We start from the raw sequence: 17,948 nt of genomic DNA on the forward strand, positions 1-17,948 counted from the left end.
GATCTGGGCCTCCCAGTGACCCCTCCTTGGGCTCTCCAGTTGCCAGTCACAAGAACGCAGGACCGCCCCCGGGGCCCAGGACGCCAGGATAATCCGGCCTCGTACCTATCCCAGCCCGTAGAACAGCGTGTGGCACATTGTAAGCGCCTCACGGATCTATCATCTCAACCCCTCCGGGTGAAAGATTGCCCGCCTGCCACCCATAACTCCCTCGAGATCCAAAGGTGGGGTGCCAATGAGGTGCAGTATTCCCACCCTGCTCTTAAAGCTTGCTGCGATACCCCAACAGAATCAAATCCCGCTCCCACCCTCCACCCTCACCCATCCGAGACTGAGCCCCACCTCACCCCCAGACCGAAAGCTCGTTGTGGACACGGAACGTGATTCTTCCAGGCGCTTGGTACAGCGCTCTGCCCACAATAAGCGCTCAATAAATACGCCCGAATGAATGAGGGGACGTGAACGGACGGAGGTCCCGGGGTGAGCGGGCCCGTGGGAAGCCCTTGTGTCACCTGGGACGATGAGAATTCTCCCTCGGATCGGAGGAAGGGATGGGATGAGGATGGGGCGGGCGAGTTGGGAATCCCGATGTCGATCATGCACTTTCAGCTTTGAAGAGAAGCTCTAGAGACCCCGCTTCCGGAAGCTTCCCCACCTCATCCTACCCCGGGAAACCCGTGTGTATTATGTGACTTGCGATGTTTCTGCCAATAAATTATTCTCTGTTGAAAATGGAAACAGGTGAGTGTATCTGATCGGTGGTATTTATTAATAATAATAATAATAATTGTGGTGTTTTTGAATGCCAGGTACCGTACTAAGCGCTAGGGTGAATACAAGCAAATCGAGTTGGACACAGTCCCTGCCCCACGGGGGGCTCACAGTCTCGATCCCCATTTTCCGACTTGTACTTCCCAAGCGCTTAGTCCAGTGCTCTGCACACAGTAAGCGCTCAAGAAATACAGTTGAATGAATGAATGAATGAATTTTCCAGACGAGGGAACTGAGGCACAGAAAAGTGAAGCGGCTTGCCCAAGGTCACACAGCAGACAAGTGGCGGATCAAGGATTAGAACCCAGGTCCTGATTCCCAGGACCGTGCTCTATCCACTATGCTACTCTCCCAAGCGCTTAGTCCAGTGCCTTGTTACACGGTAAGTGCTCAGTACATACAATTGGATGAATTTATTGAGCGCTTACCGTGTGCAGAGCCCTGGCCTGAGCACTTGGGAGAGTCCACTACAATAAAGTCGGTATATACGATCCTTGCACTCAGGGAGATTTCAGATGTTAAAATCATTTGCAGTGAGGAGAAAGCAGGAAAGGGGAGTTGTCTGTGCTTTTACCAATACTGTTGAACTCTCCCAAGTGTTTAGTATAGTGCTCGGGCCACGCTAAACACTCAACAAATACCATCGATTGATTGTACAAGAGTGAATGTTAAGCAACAGCACTCAGGCACTTACATCTTCCACATCCTATTCCGTGAGAGTTGTACGGACTTCAATGTTCAGGTGATTTGGAGTCGATCAGTGGTATTTCTTGAGCACTTTCTATGTGTAGGGCACTGTTCTAAGCGCTTGGGAGAGTCCAATAGAACAGAGTTGTACCTCACGTGGGACATGGACTCTGTCCATCCTAATTATCGTATATAATAATAATAATGGCATTTGTTAAGCGCTTACTGTGTGCCGAGCACTGTTCTAAGCCCTTGGGGGGGGATACAAGGTAATCAGATTGTCCCACGTGGGGCTCACAGTCTTCACCCCCATTTTACAGATGAGGGAAGTGAGGCCCAGAGAAGTGAAGTGACTCCAAAGTCACAGCTGGCAAGTGGCAGAGCCGGGATTAGAACCCATGACCACTGACTCCCGAGCCCGGGCTCTTTCTCTACCCCGGCGCTTAGTACAGTGTCTGGCGCATAGGAAATGCTTAACAAATATTTTTTTTTTTTAAAAAAAGGAATTGGTATTGTGGAAGAAAAACTTCACAGTCTTTGCGTTGTATTCGAGTGGGTATGTCAGAGGCAAATTCATTACAACTAGCCCTTCTTCTACCACTAGTAGGGAAAGGCGTTTGGCGAGCAGGGTTTCCGCGGCTAGAGAAGGCCAGCTTCACGCAGTCCAGAGTTTCTGGGAGTCAGAGGTCATGGGTTCTAATTCATTCATTCAATCGTATTTATTGAGCACTTACTGTGTGCAGAGCACTGGACTAAGTGCTTCGGAAGTCCAAGTTGGCAACATATAGAGACGGTCCCTACCCAACAGCGGGCTCACAGTCTAGGAGGGGGAGACAGACAACAAAACATATTAAAATAAAATAAATAGAATAAATATGTACAAGTAAAATAAATAAGTAAAATAGAGTAATAAATCTGTACAAACATATATACGTATAATACAGTAAGCGCTCAATAAATACGATTGAGTGAATGAATGAATGTTCACACGTTTTGTTTTGCTGCCTCTCTCTAGAGGCAACAACCGTCTCTACATGTTGCCAACTTGGACTTCCCAAGCGCTTAGTACAGTGCCGTGCACACAGTAAGCGCTCAATAAATACGATTGAATGAATGAATGAATGAGGGGAAAGAGGTAAGGCGGGGGGGGGTGATGGGGAGAGGAATCCCAGCTCTGCCACTTAGCAGCTGTGTGACCTTGGGCAAGTCGCTTAACTTCTCTGTGCCTCAGTTCCCTCATCTGTCAAACGGGGATTAAGACTGTGAGCCTCACGTGGGACAACCTGATTACTCTGTATGTGCCCCAGTGCTTAGAACAGTGCTCGGCACATAGTAAGCGCTTAACAAATACTAGTATTATTATTATTATAAATACATTAGGATGAAGCAGGCCTAGAGCTGAAACTAGACTCCGAGAGAAGGGGGAGGCGATGTGTTGGACCATTGTGTTTCCCCGCCCACAAGGAGCTAAAATCCTAGAGGGGGGAGGCTGACATTAAAATCAACAACAGCTATGGATCGATGGTATTTATTAAGCACTTCCTAGGTGCAGAACACTGTAGTGAGCGCTTGGGAAAGCACACTTTGTGCATCGGTGCTGTGGGGCCGAGGGCGAATGGCAAGTGGTTAGCACAGTGCTCTGCACGGTAAGCGCTCAATAAATACGATTGAATGAATGAATCTGAGCGCAGAGGCGATGCAGAAGGGAGAGAGAGTAGGGGAAATGAGGGTTAAGTCGCGGGGGAAGCCACTGTGCTTGAATTACATTTAAGAAAAAATTTGCAAACAAAGAAAAGGCCGAGACCGCAAGCACGTGTCTTACATCGTTTCTACCCCAATACTTAGCATATAGTATTGAACAAATATTATTTTTACTCTGAGTCCTGTAGGTCTCCTCTGACTGTATCTCATCCGACTGCCTTGAAGCTGCCCCAGTGTGCTTTGTATATAATAAATCCTTAATAAATACCATACTATTTTTTCAGGGCACTTGTTAAGCACTTACTATATGCCTGGCACTGTACTAAGCGCTGGGATAGATATGACGTAATCAGGATGGACGCAATCCCTGTCCCGCATAAGGCTCACAGTCTAAATTAGAGAAGAAGCGTGGCTCAGTGGAAAAGAGCCCGGGCTTTGGCGTCAGAGGTCATGGGTTCAAATCCCAGCTCCGCCAACTGTCAGCTGTGTGACTTTGGGCAAGTCACTTCACTTCTCTGGGCCTCAGTTCCCTCATCAGTCAAATGGGGATGAAGACTGTGAGCCCCCCGTGGGACAACCTGATCACCTTGTAACCTCCCCAGCGCTTAGAACAGTGCTTGGCACATAGTAAGCGCTTAATAGATGCCATTATTATTATTATTATTAATCCCCATTTCCCAGATGAGAGAATGGAAGCACAGAGGAGTTAAGGTCACACGGCAGAGAAGCGACAGAGCCGGGATGAGAACCTGGGTCCCCTGAGTCCCCGGCCCGGGCTGTCCCCAGCAGGGCCGGCTGCTTCTCCATCCCCTCGCATCCTGTCCCTCGGACTCGGAAAGGATCACCTCTCCGTCGTCGTAACACCCAGGTAGGGCCTCGGAGGGACGGGGCGGGGGGGTCTGGACTTCCTCGTTGGAGAAATGGGGAGGGCGGAACCAGGCCGAAAGCCAGGATCAAATGCCTCCCGTGGAATGGCGCACGATCCAATCAATCAATCAATCGTATTTATTGAGTGCAAGGGACTGGGTGCTAGGAGACCTGAGTTCCGGGTCCCGCTGGCCTGTTCTGTGGACTCGTGTCCCTCTGTGTTACTTCTCTGGGCCTAAGTTTCCTTCTCTGCATTTTGGGGTCGCGTTACCCGCTCTCCCCAGTAATGATAATGGTAATTGTGGCATTTTTTAAGCGCTTACTGAGTGCCTAAGTGCCGAGGTGGATACAAGCCAATCGGGCCGGACACAGTCCGTGTCCTTACTGGGTGTCAGGCACCGTACTAAACGCTGAGGTGGATACAACCCAGTTGGGCTGGACGCAGTCTGGGTCCTGCATGGGGCTGACGGTCTTAATCCCCATTTTCCAGATGAGGTAAGTGGGGCACAGAGAAGTGAAGCTGACACGCCCAAGGTCACACAGCAGACGAGTGGCAGAGCCGGGATCAGACCCCATAATAATAACAATAATAATGATGGTATTTGTTAAGCGCTTACTATGTGCAAAGCACTGTTCTAAGCCCTGGGGGGATACAAGGCGATCAAGTTGTCCCACATGGGGCTCACAATCTTAATCCCCGTTGTACAGATGAGGTCACCGAGGCCCAGAGAAGTGAAGTGGCTTGCCCAAAGTCACACAGCTGACAATTGGTGGAGCCGGGATTGGAACCCATGACCTCTGACTCCAAAGCCCGGGCTCTTTCCACTGAGCCACGCTGCTTCTCTAACCGCTCCCCATGACCTTCTGACGCCCACGTCCTTAGTCTATCCATTATGCCACGCTGCTCTCTCCCTCCTATCTGGGCATCAGGAGGCCTGCCACTGGCCTGCTCTATAGCCTGGTGTCCCACTGGGTCACCTCTCTGTGCCTCAGTTTCCTCCTCTGTCTAAAATGGGACTATGATATCTGCTTTCCCTCCTTCCCATCTGGCGATCAGGAGGCCTGGCACTGTACTAAGCACTTAGGAAAGTACATTACAGCAATACATTACGTGCTCTGCACCCAGGAAGCGCTCAATAAATACGACTGAATGAAGCATTAAAGGGAGACCATCCCTACCCATGACGAGCTTGCGGTCTAGAGGCGGGCAGACATCAATACAAATGAATGGACATCAATATAAATAAATTAAATTGCAGATATGTAAGAGCTGTGGGTTTTATACATGGTAACTGTTAAGCCCTAATTATGTGCCAGGCACTGTACTGAGCACTGGGAAAGATAGGAGAGAAGCAGCATGGAGTAGTGGATAGGGCCCGGGCTTGGGACTCAGAAGGTCGTGGGTTCTAGCCCCGGTTCTGCCACTTGCCTGCCGTGTGACCTCGGGTAAGTCACTTCACTTTTCTGGGCCTCACTTCCCTCATCGGTGAAACGGGGATGAAGACTGTGAGCCCCCCGTGGGACAGGGACTGTCTCCAACCTAACTTAGAGAAGCAGCGTGGCTCAGTGGAAAAGAGCCCGGGCTTTGGAGTCAGAGGTCATGGGTTCCAATCCTGGCTCCGCCACTTGTCAGCTGTGTGACTTTGGGCAAGTTACTTCACTTCTCTGGGCCTCAGTTCCCTCATCTGTAAAATGGGGATGAAGGTTGTGAGCCTCATGTGGGACAACCTGATCACCTTGTATCCCCCCCAGAGCTTAGAACAGTGCTTTGCACATAGTAAGCGCTTAATAAATGCCATTATTATTATTATAACTTGTATCTACCCCAGTGCTTAGAACAGTGCTTGGCACATAGTACGTGCTTAAGTACCATAATTATTATTATTATCAGAGTACAGGCCTGGGTTCTCATCCTGGCTCTTCCACTTGTCTGCTGTGTGACCTCGGGCAAGTCACTTCGCTTCTCTGGGCCTCAGTTTCCTCATCTGTAAAACAAAGATTAAGACTGTGAGCCCCTTGTGGAACGGGGATTGGGTCCCACCTGATTTGCTTGTGTCCCTCCCAGCGCTTAGTACGGTGCCCGGCACGCAGTAAGCACTTACATACCACAATTCTTATTATTAATAACGATCACCGAGGGCCCCTCAGAGGAGGAGGAGGAGGAGAAAGAGGAGGAGGAGTTGGAAGACAGCCCTTCGAGCCTGTACTTGACATATCTCAGGTTGCCTCTCTGCCTCCATCCAGGGGCCGCAGGACTTGGAAAGGTTTTTGGAGGAGTGTCAGCTGGAGCCTTCCACCCTTCCGCTTTCCCAATGTCCGAGAAGCTGGATGAAACGCCCCGGCCGGCCAACTTGGCTTCCAGGGAACGGGCTGCCCCCGGGCCCGGAATTTTTCCGAGGAGCGGACGGGGCTGGGAGGGGTGGAGGGGGCTACCGGAGGTCATGGTGGGGGGCCCCAGGCGCAGGGAGGGACGTGGCTGAGCCGTACTCAATCTAAGAATAATAATAATTGTGGTCTTTGTTAATCAATCAATCAATCAATCGTATTTATGGAGCGCTTACTGTGTGCAGAGCACTGTACTAAGCGCTTGGGAAGTACAAGCTGGCAACATATAGAGACAGTCCCTACCCAACAGTGGGCTCACACTCTAGAAGGGGGAGTTTAGCACTGACTATGTGCCAAACACCGTTCTAACCTCTGGGGTGGCTAAGTCATAATCAGGTCGGACCCAATCCCTGTCCCACGGGGTGGGGGGCTCACGCTCTTCATCCCCATTTTACAGAAGAGGGAACTGAGGCCCAGAGAACTGAAGTGACTTACCCCAGTTTACATTCAACGGACACGTGGTGGAGGTGGGATTAGAACCCAGGTCCTCTGACTGCCTCAGCTCCGGTATCGCTGACCCCGGAAGATGGGAATTTGGTCCTTCACTGCGCCCATCACTTGGGAGAGCGCAAAACAGCAGCAGGCACTGTGAAGCAGGATGCCTCCTGGGACCCGGGAGTCAGAGGACCTGGGTTCGAATTCCACCTTCACCACTTAATAATAATAACGGCATTTATTAAGCGCTTACTATGTGCAGAGCACCGTTCTAAGCGATGGGGAGGTTACCAGGTGATCAGGTTGTCCCACATGGGGCTCCCAGTCTTAACCCCCATTTTACAGATGAGGAAACTGAGGCCCAGAGAAGTAAAATGACTTGTCCGGGGCCACACAGCAGACAAGCGGCAGAGCCGGGATGAGAACCCGAGTCCTTTGGCTCCCAGGCCCGGGTTCTAAAAACTAGACCCCGTTGCTCCCGTTTCTCGACCCGGCCCGGTCATCATCCCTTCCCCCCTCCGGATCCCCATCGGGCCGCAGCCTTGGGGAACTTTCCCCAGAAGGGCCACCGGTTCCCGAGAATTCCCCCTCGCTGGAATTCTGGCCCGGGAGTCCCTGCTGAGTGTGCATTTTCGGATCCCTGTCCAAACACGTCCCCGGCCCGCACTGGGCTCACGCACTTTCTCCCCTGTGGATCTATAATTTCTCAGAATAGAAACAGCGCCCGGCTGGAAAGCCACCAAAGCACAGTAAAGGGAAAGGAGATAAGGCGGGGGCCGGCGGCCCGGCGCGGTTGGCCTTCTGGGGGGTCCCGATCCCATCCTGGACGATACCGAGCTCGTGGGGTGATGAAGGAGGGGAAGGCGGGGGGTGTCTGTCTTGCCCAGCGCCGACGCCACCCCAGCTCCCTTCCTGGAAAGGGTAGGGGCCGGCCTCAGGACAGGGCCAGCGACCTGCTGTTGGGTAGGGACTGTCTCTATATGTTGCCAACTTGTACTTCCCAAGCGCTTAGTACAGTGCTCTGCACACAGTAAGCGCTCAATAAATACGATTGATTGATTGATTGACCCCCCACAGCCTGGACGCGGCCCCACGGCTCCCAGACTGGTCGGCTCGGCCCTCACCCCACGTCTGACCACCCCAGCCCCCGACTCTCCCCGGTCACTGACCGTTTCCCTGCAGCCACCAGAATCCTGAATCACTATATCAGCCAGACGTGACTAAATCCTTGGTTTTTTGCTGGGTGTAAACAAATAATAATAATAATGATGGCATTTATTAAGTGCTTACTACGTGCAAAGCACTGTTCTAAGCGCTGGGGAGGTTACAAGGTGATCAGGTTGTCATCATCATCATCATCAATCGTATTTATTGAGCGCTTACTATGTGCAGAGCACTGTACTAAGCGCTTGGGAAGTACAAATTGGCAACATATAGAGACAGTCCCTACCCAACAGTGGGCTCACAGTCTAAAAGGGGGAGACAGAGAACAAAACCAAACATACTAACAAAATAAAATAAATAGACTAGATATGTACAAGTAAAATAAATAAATCAATAGAGTAATAAATATGTACAAACATATATACATATATACAGGTGCTGTGGGGAAGGGAAGGAGGTAAGATGGGGGGGATGGAGAGGGGGACGAGGGGGAGAGGGAGGAAGGGGCTCAGTCTGGGAAGGCCTCCTGGAGGAGGTGAGCTCTCAGTAGGGCCTTGAAGGGAGGAAGAGAGCTAGCTTGGCGGATGGGCAGAGGGAGGGCATTCCAGGCCCGGGGGATGACGTGGGCCAGGGGTCGATGGCGGGACAGGTGAGAACGAGGTACGGTGAGGAGATTAGCGGTTGTCCCGCGGGGGCTCACCGTCTTCATCCCCATTTTACAGAAGAGGCTCAGAGAAGTGAGGTGACTTGCTCAAAGTCACCCAGCTGACAATTGGCGGAGCCAGGATTTGAACCCATGACCTCTGACTCCAAAGCCCGGCCTCTTTCCACTGAGCCACTTTGCTTCTCCCATCTCCCCCGTCAATCAATCATTGAGCGCTTACTCTGAGTAGAGCACTATACTAAACGCTTGGAAGAGGACAATAAAACAGAGTTGGTAGACACGTTCCCTGCCCACAGAGAGCTCAGGATCTAAAGGGAGAGACAGGCATAAAAATGAAATATGGATTTGTACATAAATCATCATCAATCGTATTTATTGAGCGCTTACTATGTGCAGAGCACTGTACTAAGTGCTTGGGAAGTACATATTGGCAACATAAATGCTTTTGGACTGAGGGTAGGTGGACATCGGTAATATTGGCATTTGCTAAGCACTTACTTTGTGGCAGGTGCTGTACTAAGCGCTGGGGTGGATACGAGCCGATCGGGTTGGGACAATCCCTGTCCCACGCGGGGCTCACGGCCTCAGTCTCCATTTTCCAGATGAGGGAACTGAGGCCCAGAGAAGTGAAGTGACTTGCCCCAGGTCACACAGCAGGTGAGCGGCGGAGCTGGGATTAGAACCCAAGACCTTCTGATTCCCAGGCCTGGGCTCTGTCCACCCGGCGACAGAGGAGGGAGAGGGGTTGGGGGAAATGAGGGAAGGCCTCTGGGAGGAAAAGGGATTTTATTAAGGCTTTGAGGAAGGGGAGAGTGATTATTGGAAATGTATGTAAATGTAAGGGAAGAAGTGAAAGGGGTTGGTGGCGAGGCTCCTTGTGGGCAGGGAACATGTCTATAATAATAATAATAATAATAATAATAAATGTTGGTATTTGTTAAGTACTTACTATGTGCAAAGCACTGTTCTAAGTGCTGGGGGGAATACAAGGAGACGAGGTTGTCCCATGTGGGGTTCACAGTCTTAATCCCCATTTTACAGATGAGGGAACTGAGGCACAGAGAAGCGAAGTGACTTGCCCAAAGTCACACAGCAGACATGTGGGGGAGGCGGCATTCGAACCCATGACCTGCGACTCCCAAGCCCGCGCCCTTTCCACTGAGCCACGCTGCTAGCAAATCTGTTCTTTTGTACTCTCCCAGTTGCTTAGCACAGTGCTCTGCCCGCACTCAATACGAACCACTGATAGATCGATAATAACAATGATGATTTTGGTATTGGTCAAGCAGTTACTGTGTAGTCGTTCAGCACTGTACTAAGCGCCGGGGTGGGTACAAGCAAATCGGGTCGGACGCAGTCCCTGTCCCACTTGGGGCTCACAGTCTCAATCCCCATTTTGCAGATGAGGGAACCGAGTTACCGAGAAGTGAAGCGACTTGCCCAAGGTCACACAGCAGACAAGTGGTGGAGCCCCGATTAGAACCCTATATTTCTATTTATTTATATTGATGCCTGTTTACTTGTTTTCCTGTCTGTTTCCCCCCTTCTAGACTGTGGGCCAGTTGTGGGCAGGGATTGTCTCTATTTGTTGCCAAATTGTACTTTCTAAGCGCTTAGTCCAGTGCTCTGCACACAGTAAGCGCTCAAAAAATATGACAATGGACGAATGAACTCTGTGCCTCAGTGACCTCAGGAATTAAGACTGTGATCTCCCTCAGCGCTTAGAACAGTGCTTGGCACATAGGAAGCGCTTAAGTGCCATAATTATTATTCATTATTATTATTATTATGAGCAGAGGACCGGAGCAGCCCGCTAGCCTTCCCAGGGGCCCGGGCAGGGCTTGGGCCTGACTCAGTCCCGGTGGGGACCACGGCCCAGAGAGGGCCGGAGGCTGCCCGGGGTCACACAGCGCGGGGTAGGGGAGGATATAGAGCAGAACCCATGGGCACAGAGAGCCCAGCTGTGCTGAGCACCCCCCGGCCTCTGGCCTGGCTTCTCCAACCCCGGTCGGGGCCGTCTTTGGTACAGCCCACGTCCCCCTCCCCAAGGTGGTCAACCCACGGGGTCCTCGCCCTGCAGAAGGACCCCACCACCACCCTCTGAACCCCGAAGACTCATCCTGGCGGCGAGCCAAGCCCGGGACCCCCCCCACCATCTGGGGGCCCGTTCATTCATTCATTCAATCGTATTTATTGAGAGCTTACTGTGTGCAGAGCACTGGACTAAGCGCTTGGGAAGTCCAAGTCGGCAACACAGAGAGACGGTCCCTACCCGACAGCGGGCTCACGGTCTAGAAGGAGGAGACGGACGACAAAACCAAACATGGAGACGGGTGTCAAGTGGTCAGAACAAATGGAATTAAAGCTAAATGCACGTCATTAACAAGGTAAATAGAATAGTAAATATGTACAAGTAAAATAGAGTGGTAAATCTGTACAAATATCTATACAGGTGCTGTGGGGAGGGAAAGGAGGTAGGGCGGAGGGGATGTGGAGGAGAGCCCCCTCCTTCCTCTCCCCCTCCTCCCTCTCAATCAATCAATCAATCAATCGTATTTATTGAGCGCTTACTGTGTGCAGAGCACTGTACTAAGCGCTTGGGAAGTACAAGTTGGCAACATATAGAGACAGTCCCTACCCAACAGTGGGCTCTCCCCACTCCCCCCCGCCTTACCTCCTTCCCCTCCCCACAGCACCTGTATATATGTATATATGTTTGTACATATTTATTACTCTATTTTACTTGTACATATTTATTCTATTTATTTTATTTTGCTCATATGTTTTGTTTTGTTGTCTGTCTCCCCCTTCTAGACTGTGAGCCCGCTGTTCGGTAGGGACCGTCTCTGTATGTTGCCAACCTGGACTTCCCAAGCGCTTAGTTCAGTTCTCTGCACACAGTAAGCGCTCAATAAATACGATTGAATGAATGAACGAATGAGAGGAAAAAGGGGGCTCAGTCCGGGAAGGCCTCCTGGAGGAGGTGAGCTCTAAGTAGGGCTTTGAAGGGAGGAAGAGAGCTAGCTTGGTGGATGTGCGGAGGGAGGGCATTCCGGGCCAGGGGGAGGACGTGGGCCGGGGGTCGACGGCGGGACGGGCGAGAACGAGGTACGGTGAGGAGGTTAGCGGCGGAGGAGCGGAGGGTGCGGGCTGGGCTGGAGAAGGAGAGAAGGGAGGTGAGGTAGGAGGGGATGGATGGAGAGCCTTGAAGCCCAGAGTGAGGAGTTTTTGCTCTGTTTCCAGTTCCAGATGGCGCAGAGAGGCACCTCTGACTCAGCGGGAAAGAATTAGGGATGAGAGCGGAGCAGGTCGGAGCGGCCGGGGGCCGGCTTCTCCCCCGGGCCCGCCGGCGCCGGCGGGGTTAACTGGGAAGCTGCCAAGCCGGACTGTTGGATGGGCGTCAAACGGGGCTCCGGCCCGCGCCGAGGGGAAGGCCACAGAGCCAGACGCAGGGCCGTCCGGCCAGACATTCCCGCCTCTGCTCCCGCTCCGGCTCCCTCGGCCAGGATGACCGACAGGACAGGTAAGCGGGGTGCACGGCGAGGGGCGGGCGACGGGCGGAGGATGGGGGACGGGGCCCTCAGACTCGAGGGGCTCAGATGGGACCCGGCGCCGACGGGGGTGGGGGGGATTCGCCCCCCGTCGGGGCGGCTGCCACGCGAGGATCCCACGCACGGGCAAACGCGGACACACACAATCCAGCATGCAGGACACACGTGCACACGGCCGCACGCCGGAGCCTGCGTTACACGCACGTTCGCACCAACACGCCTTGCGGGCACAGACCCGTCAACCCAGACGTGCCACACACATCCACCCAAGCACATAGAGAAGCAGCGTGGCTCAGTGGAAAGAGCCCGGGCTTTGGAGTCAGAGGGCAAGGGTTCTAATCCCGCTCTGCCAACTGTCAGCTGTAAAATGGGGATGAAGACTGTGAGCCCCCCGTGGGACAACCTGATCACCTCGTAACCTCCCCAGCGCTTAGAACAGTGCTTTGCACATAGTAAGCGCTTAATAAATGCCATTATTATTATTATTCCTACTAATCCCGGCTCCGCCAATTGTCGGCTGTGTGACTTGGGGCAAGTCACCACTTCTCTGGGCCTCAGTGACCTCATCTGTAAAACAGGGAATTAAGACTGTGAGCCCCCGTGGGACAACCTGATCACCTTGTAACCTCCCCAGCGCTTCGAACAGTGCTTTGCACATAGTAAGCGCTTAATAAATTCCATTATCATTATTACGTGCATTTAGGCAAACGTACCCACCAAATGCACAAATGCACTGCCAGGTAAAACAAAGCAGTACAGAGGAGCCAGTAGTTGGGGTGGAGGTGTGAGAAGGCGACCCTTGGGTTCTCCCCTCCGGGGCAGGGTCCTCCCCTCGGATGTTGAGGAGATGCGGAGCCCGAGGGGAAGGACGTGGGGTGGGGCGGGTGCCCGGTGGGAACCCCCGGGTCTACCCCACTTCTGTCCGGGCAGGCTGTAGATACAAGATAATCAGGTTGTCCCACAAGGGGCTCACAGTCTTCATCCCCATTTGACAGATGAGGGAACTGAGGCCCAGAGAAGTGAAGTGACTTGCCCAAAGTCACACAGCCGACAAGTGGCGGAGCCGGGATTTGAACCCACAACCTCTGACTCCAAAGCCCGGACTGTTTCCACTGAGCCAGCCACGCTGTTGCGGGGGGGCGCGGTGAGAGACAGAGAGAGAGATAGAGGTGCTTCAGGACGGTGACAGGGCAGAGTCGGACCCTCTTGATCCCCCAAACCCTCAGCCCCCAGACAACTCCTCTCCCTCAAGTTAGTTCCGATCTTCCTTCCATCCCATCCATCAGGCCCGAGAACTGTAGCGAGCCCCCAGCGTCCCCCACTTATCCCCAACGCAGCCCCGAACACCCCTAGGGTTCAGATTTCCAGGGCCCGGCTCCCCCCGGCCCCCGTGCTCACGGGGGGGGATTTTGGAACGGCTCTGGAGAGAGGGAGGAAGGCGGATCGGGGACCATCCCCGTCCTCCGGGACGTGCGGGGTAGGTTCGGGCCGGCCGCCACAAAATGGCGCGGGAGGGAACACCTGTGACGCCACCCGTGTCTCCTTGACTCGTGTCCGCGAGGGCTGCTGGGGGGGTCTACAGGGCTCACGGAGGGGGCCGAAGGGAGGAGTGGGGGGCGTCCTGGGGGCGGGCAGCAGGGGAGGCTGACGAAGGGCAACGGCAGCCCGGCGTTGGGGGGGCGGCCTCAGAGGATTTCGGGGTGACCAGGCTGCTCTTCAGCCTGGCTCAGTTCTCGGGCTCCATCAGTGGTATTTATTGAGCGCTTACTGCGTGCAGAGCACTAGACTAAGCGCTTGGGAGAGTCCTCAGGGAGCGGATGGGGCTGCCCGACTCTGCCCTGACACAAATGGGGTCACTTTTTACTCAGTCGTCTTTATTGAAGGCTTACTGGGTGCAGAGCACTGTACTAAGCGCTTGGGAGAGGACAATAGAGCAGTAAGCAGGCACATCCCCTGCCGACAGTGAGCTTTCAGTCTGGAGGATGAGGTTATTCTAACAGTGCAGGAGCATTGGGTCCCTCTCCCCCTCGGGTCCGACGTGTTCTGGGGGTGCTGGCACCCACCTTTGCCCATCTCTGGTGCGAGGGAGACCCTCCCTCTTCAGCCGAGAGCGCGCCCCCCGTGACCCCTGACCCCAGAGCGTGCCGCCACGTGATGCCGCGGGCGGGACGTGATGCGGACGTCTCCCGAACCCCCGGACCCAGAATGTGTCCCAGCTGGCCGGGGGGAGTGGAGGGAACCCCCCGAAGCCCGACCACTCCTCGCCCCAGAGCCGTCACGTCCCCGTCCCAGCTCCCCCCGAGGCCGGGCACCGCTTCCGGGCCGTGGCACTCGGCGGCGGAGGGAAGACGGGCACCGGAAATCAATCGGCGGGCACAGAGGGGCAGACGGGCAAGGGGCAGACGGGCCGCCAACCGGACCACCCGGGATCAAACCTGAACCATCCCGCCTGCCCCGTCCCTCCCCTTGGTCCTCAGGCAGGGAAAGTGATCCCGAGGAAGCTGTTCTAATTCACCCCCCGGTTCCCATCCCCGAGGCTGACTGAAGCCCCTCTGCCCGCCTCCCGCCCCCAGCCGCTCCCCAAACGGGGGTGGGGGTCACCGGAGGGGGAGGTGGTATCGTCGCCCGGGGTCAAACCGAGGAGGGTCTCCCCGCCCCTGCCCCCAGGGTGGGCTCCCAGAGAGGTCAAGGCGCTGCCCGCAAGTCACAGGGGCCGTCCAAGAAAGGCGGAGACCGAAGGCCTCGGTTGAGCGGGCCCTAGATGAGGCCGCGCTCCCTCCCCCGTCCCCCCCGGGGTCGCTCAGGGGGCGACTCCGCTCCCCCGGGACCCCCGGGGCGGGGGGGAGGCCGTCTCCCAAGCCCACCGGGAACGTCGGGGAGGGAGGACGGGCGGAGCCCCCCGAGCGCTAGGCCCCGTGCCGCGCGCCGGGGAGAGCGGGACCCGACGGAGGCCGCCAAATCGGACGGGCCGAGCCGACGGGCCGGGCGAGGGAGGAGGTCGGGCTGAAGCCGCCTCTCCTCCCCGCTCCCTCGGCCCCGTCTCCCTTCCCTCCTGCCCCGCTCCCCGCCCGGCAGGGCCCCTGCTGCTGGCAGCCCTGCTGCTGCGCTGGGCGGCGTTGGGCGTGGAGCCGGGAGGCGAGGCGGGCGAGGAGGCCGAGGCGGGGCGGTGCCCGGGGCCCTGCGCCTGCAGCTACGAGGACGACTACGGCGAGGAGCTGAGCGTCTTCTGCAGCGCCCGCAACCTGAGCCGCCCGCCGGAGGGGGTGCCCGGCCAGGCCCGGGCCCTGTGGCTGGACGGCAACAACCTGACGGCCCTGCCGGCCGCGGCCTTCGGGAACCTGTCGGGCCTGGACTTCCTCAACCTGCAGGGCAGCCAGCTGGGCCGGCTGGAGGCCCAGGCCTTCCGCGGGCTGGCCCGCCTGGCCCACCTGCACCTGGAGCGCAACCGGCTGCGGGGGCTGGCCCCCGGCACCTTCCTGCACACCCCGAACCTGGCCAGCCTCAGCCTGGCCAACAACCGGCTGGGCCAGCTGGACGGGACGCCCTTCGCGGGGCTCTGCCAGCTCGGGGAGCTGAACCTGGGCTGGAACGCCCTGGCCGTCCTCCCGGACGCCGTCTTCCGGGGCCTGCCCCGCCTGCGGGAGCTGGTCCTGGCGGGCAACCGGCTGGCCTACCTGCAGCCGCCGCTCTTCGCCGGGCTGGGCGAGCTGCAGGAGCTGGACCTGAGCGCCAACGCCCTGCGCAGCGTCAAGGCCCACGTGTTCGCCGGCCTGCCGCGCCTGCAGAAGCTCTTCCTGCGCGGCAACCAGCTGAGCGCCGTGGCCCCGCGGGCCTTCCTGGGCCTGCGGGCCCTGCGCTGGCTGGACCTGTCGCACAACCGGCTGGCCGTCCTCTTCGAGGACACCTTCCTGGGCCTGCCCAGCCTGCACGTCCTGCGCCTGTCGGCCAACGTCATCGCCGGCCTGCGGCCCCGGGCCTTCCGGGACCTGCCCCACCTGGAGGAGCTGCAGCTGGCCGGCAACCGGCTGGGGGCCCTGGCCGCGGGGGCCTTCGAGGGCCTGGCCCGCCTGGAGGTCCTGGCCCTCAACGACAACCGCATCCGCGAGGTGGGGCCGGGGGCCTTCGCCGGCCTGGCCCGCCTGGCCGTGGTCAACCTGTCCGGGAACTGCCTGGCCGCCCTGCCGGCCCAGGCCTTCCGGGGCCTGGCCGCCCTGCACAGCCTGCACCTGGAGCGGGCCTGCCTGGGCCGCGTCCCCGCGGGGGCCTTCGCCGGCCTGGCCGCCCTGCGCCGTCTCTCCCTGGGCCACAACGGCATCGCGGCCATCGAGGAGCAGGGCCTGCGCGACCTGGCCGGCCTCCTGGAGCTGGACCTGACCGGCAACCGGCTGACCCGCCTCCCCGCCCGGGCTTTCCGCGACCTGGCCCGCCTCGAGTACCTGCTCCTGGCCGGCAACCAGCTGGCCGACCTGGCCCCCGAGGCCCTGCTCCCGCTGCGCCGCCTCTCCTGGCTCGACCTGGCCCACAACCGCCTGGGGGCCGTGGCCGCCGGCCTCTTCGCCCCGCTGCCCGCCCTGCGCTTCCTCAGCCTGCGCAACAACTCTCTGCGGGCCTTCGCCCCCGCCCGCCAGGCCCCCGCCGGCCTGCGCCAGCTCTGGCTGGCCGGCAACCTTTGGGACTGTGGCTGCGGCCTGCGCGAGCTGCGCGACTTCGCCCTCAGCAACCCCGGCGTGGTGCCCCGCTCCGTCCGGCAGGAGCCCGCCGACGACCGCCAGCCCCCGGCCTTCGCCCACAACAACATCACCTGCGCCGGGCCCCCGGACGTGGCCGGCCTGGACCTGCGCGAGCTGGGCGACGACCGCTTCGCTCACTGTTGAGCCCGGCCCGGGCGGGGGGCGTCCCCCCGGCCCCGGGAGGGTCGCCCCCGAGACCCGGAACCCGTGAACGCCCGCGCCGGCTGGAGCGGGGGCGGCCGCCGCTTGTCCTCTCCACCCGGCCCCCCCCCAACGCCCCAGCCCGCGTGCCCGCCCGCGCAGACGGACGCGCCGCCGTCGGGGCCCATTAAAAGCAGTTTCACAAACCCAACCGACTGGCGGCCGTGGAGTCCCCCGGGGCCGGAGGGGCCTTCCGGGAGTCTCCGGTCCGGCCTCGCGTCGGTCGGCGGGATGGGGGGAGCTGCCCCGCTGAACGTGGGGACCTCTTTTCGGGGGGCCGGCGGGCGGGGGGCCGTCCGCAGCAGGAGCCCCGAGAGCCGGAGAGCTCGGTCTTCCACTGACCGCCGTCTGCCGGCCGAGTTCCCGTGGCCCGGGGAAAACGCGGCGTAGCGGACGGCGCGTGGGCCCTGGGCTCTGACTCCAGATCTGCCACTCGTCCCCCGTGTGACCTCGGGCCGGTCCCTTGACTTCTCGGTGCCTTGGTGCCCTCATCTGTAAAATGGGGATTGAGACTGGGAGCCCCTCGTGGGACGGGGACCGCGTCCAACCTGACCATCTCGTATCGGCCCCGGCGCTTAGAACGGTGCCTGGCGCCTAGTAAATGCTCAACATATACCACAGCGATTAAATCCCACCTCCGCCCCAGGGCCTGCTGCGGGACACGGGGGCTTCGCTTCTGTCCCCTGGACCGTGGGGATCGGATCCCCGGCCTCCCCACCCTCCCAGATAGGGAGTCCCCAACAGGACGGGGACCGAGTCCGATCCGATTTACCCTGTTGCCACACTGGCGCG

At 57.4% G+C, this 17,948-nt stretch overlaps 1 protein-coding gene across 1 annotated transcript; it reads left to right on the forward strand.

Moving 5' to 3' along the window:
- The first annotated feature begins 11,917 nt into the window (after positions 1-11,917).
- Positions 11,918-17,196, forward strand: IGFALS (insulin like growth factor binding protein acid labile subunit). The gene is made up of 2 exons (XM_038763781.1): positions 11,918-12,197; positions 15,301-17,196. Exons 1-2 carry the CDS (start codon positions 12,068-12,070, stop codon positions 17,097-17,099), a joined length of 1,929 nt encoding a protein of 642 aa, XP_038619709.1. The 5' UTR covers positions 11,918-12,067; the 3' UTR covers positions 17,100-17,196.
- The last annotated feature ends 752 nt before the right edge of the window (positions 17,197-17,948 follow it).

Source organism: Tachyglossus aculeatus, chromosome 21, assembly GCF_015852505.1.
Source record: "Tachyglossus aculeatus isolate mTacAcu1 chromosome 21, mTacAcu1.pri, whole genome shotgun sequence".
NCBI classification, from domain to species: Eukaryota; Metazoa; Chordata; class Mammalia; order Monotremata; family Tachyglossidae; genus Tachyglossus; species Tachyglossus aculeatus.

What these genes read in the sequence shown, in the direction of transcription:
- IGFALS (XM_038763781.1), top strand. Translation starts at nt 12,068, where the DNA reads ATGGGCGTCAAACGGGGCTCCGGCCCGCGCCGAGGGGAAGGCCACAGA. An exon ending in CAGGATGACCGACAGGACAG is followed by an intron (nt 12,198 to 15,300) that starts GTAAGCGGGGTG and finishes CCCGCCCGGCAG; the next exon opens with GGCCCCTGCTGCTGGCAGCC.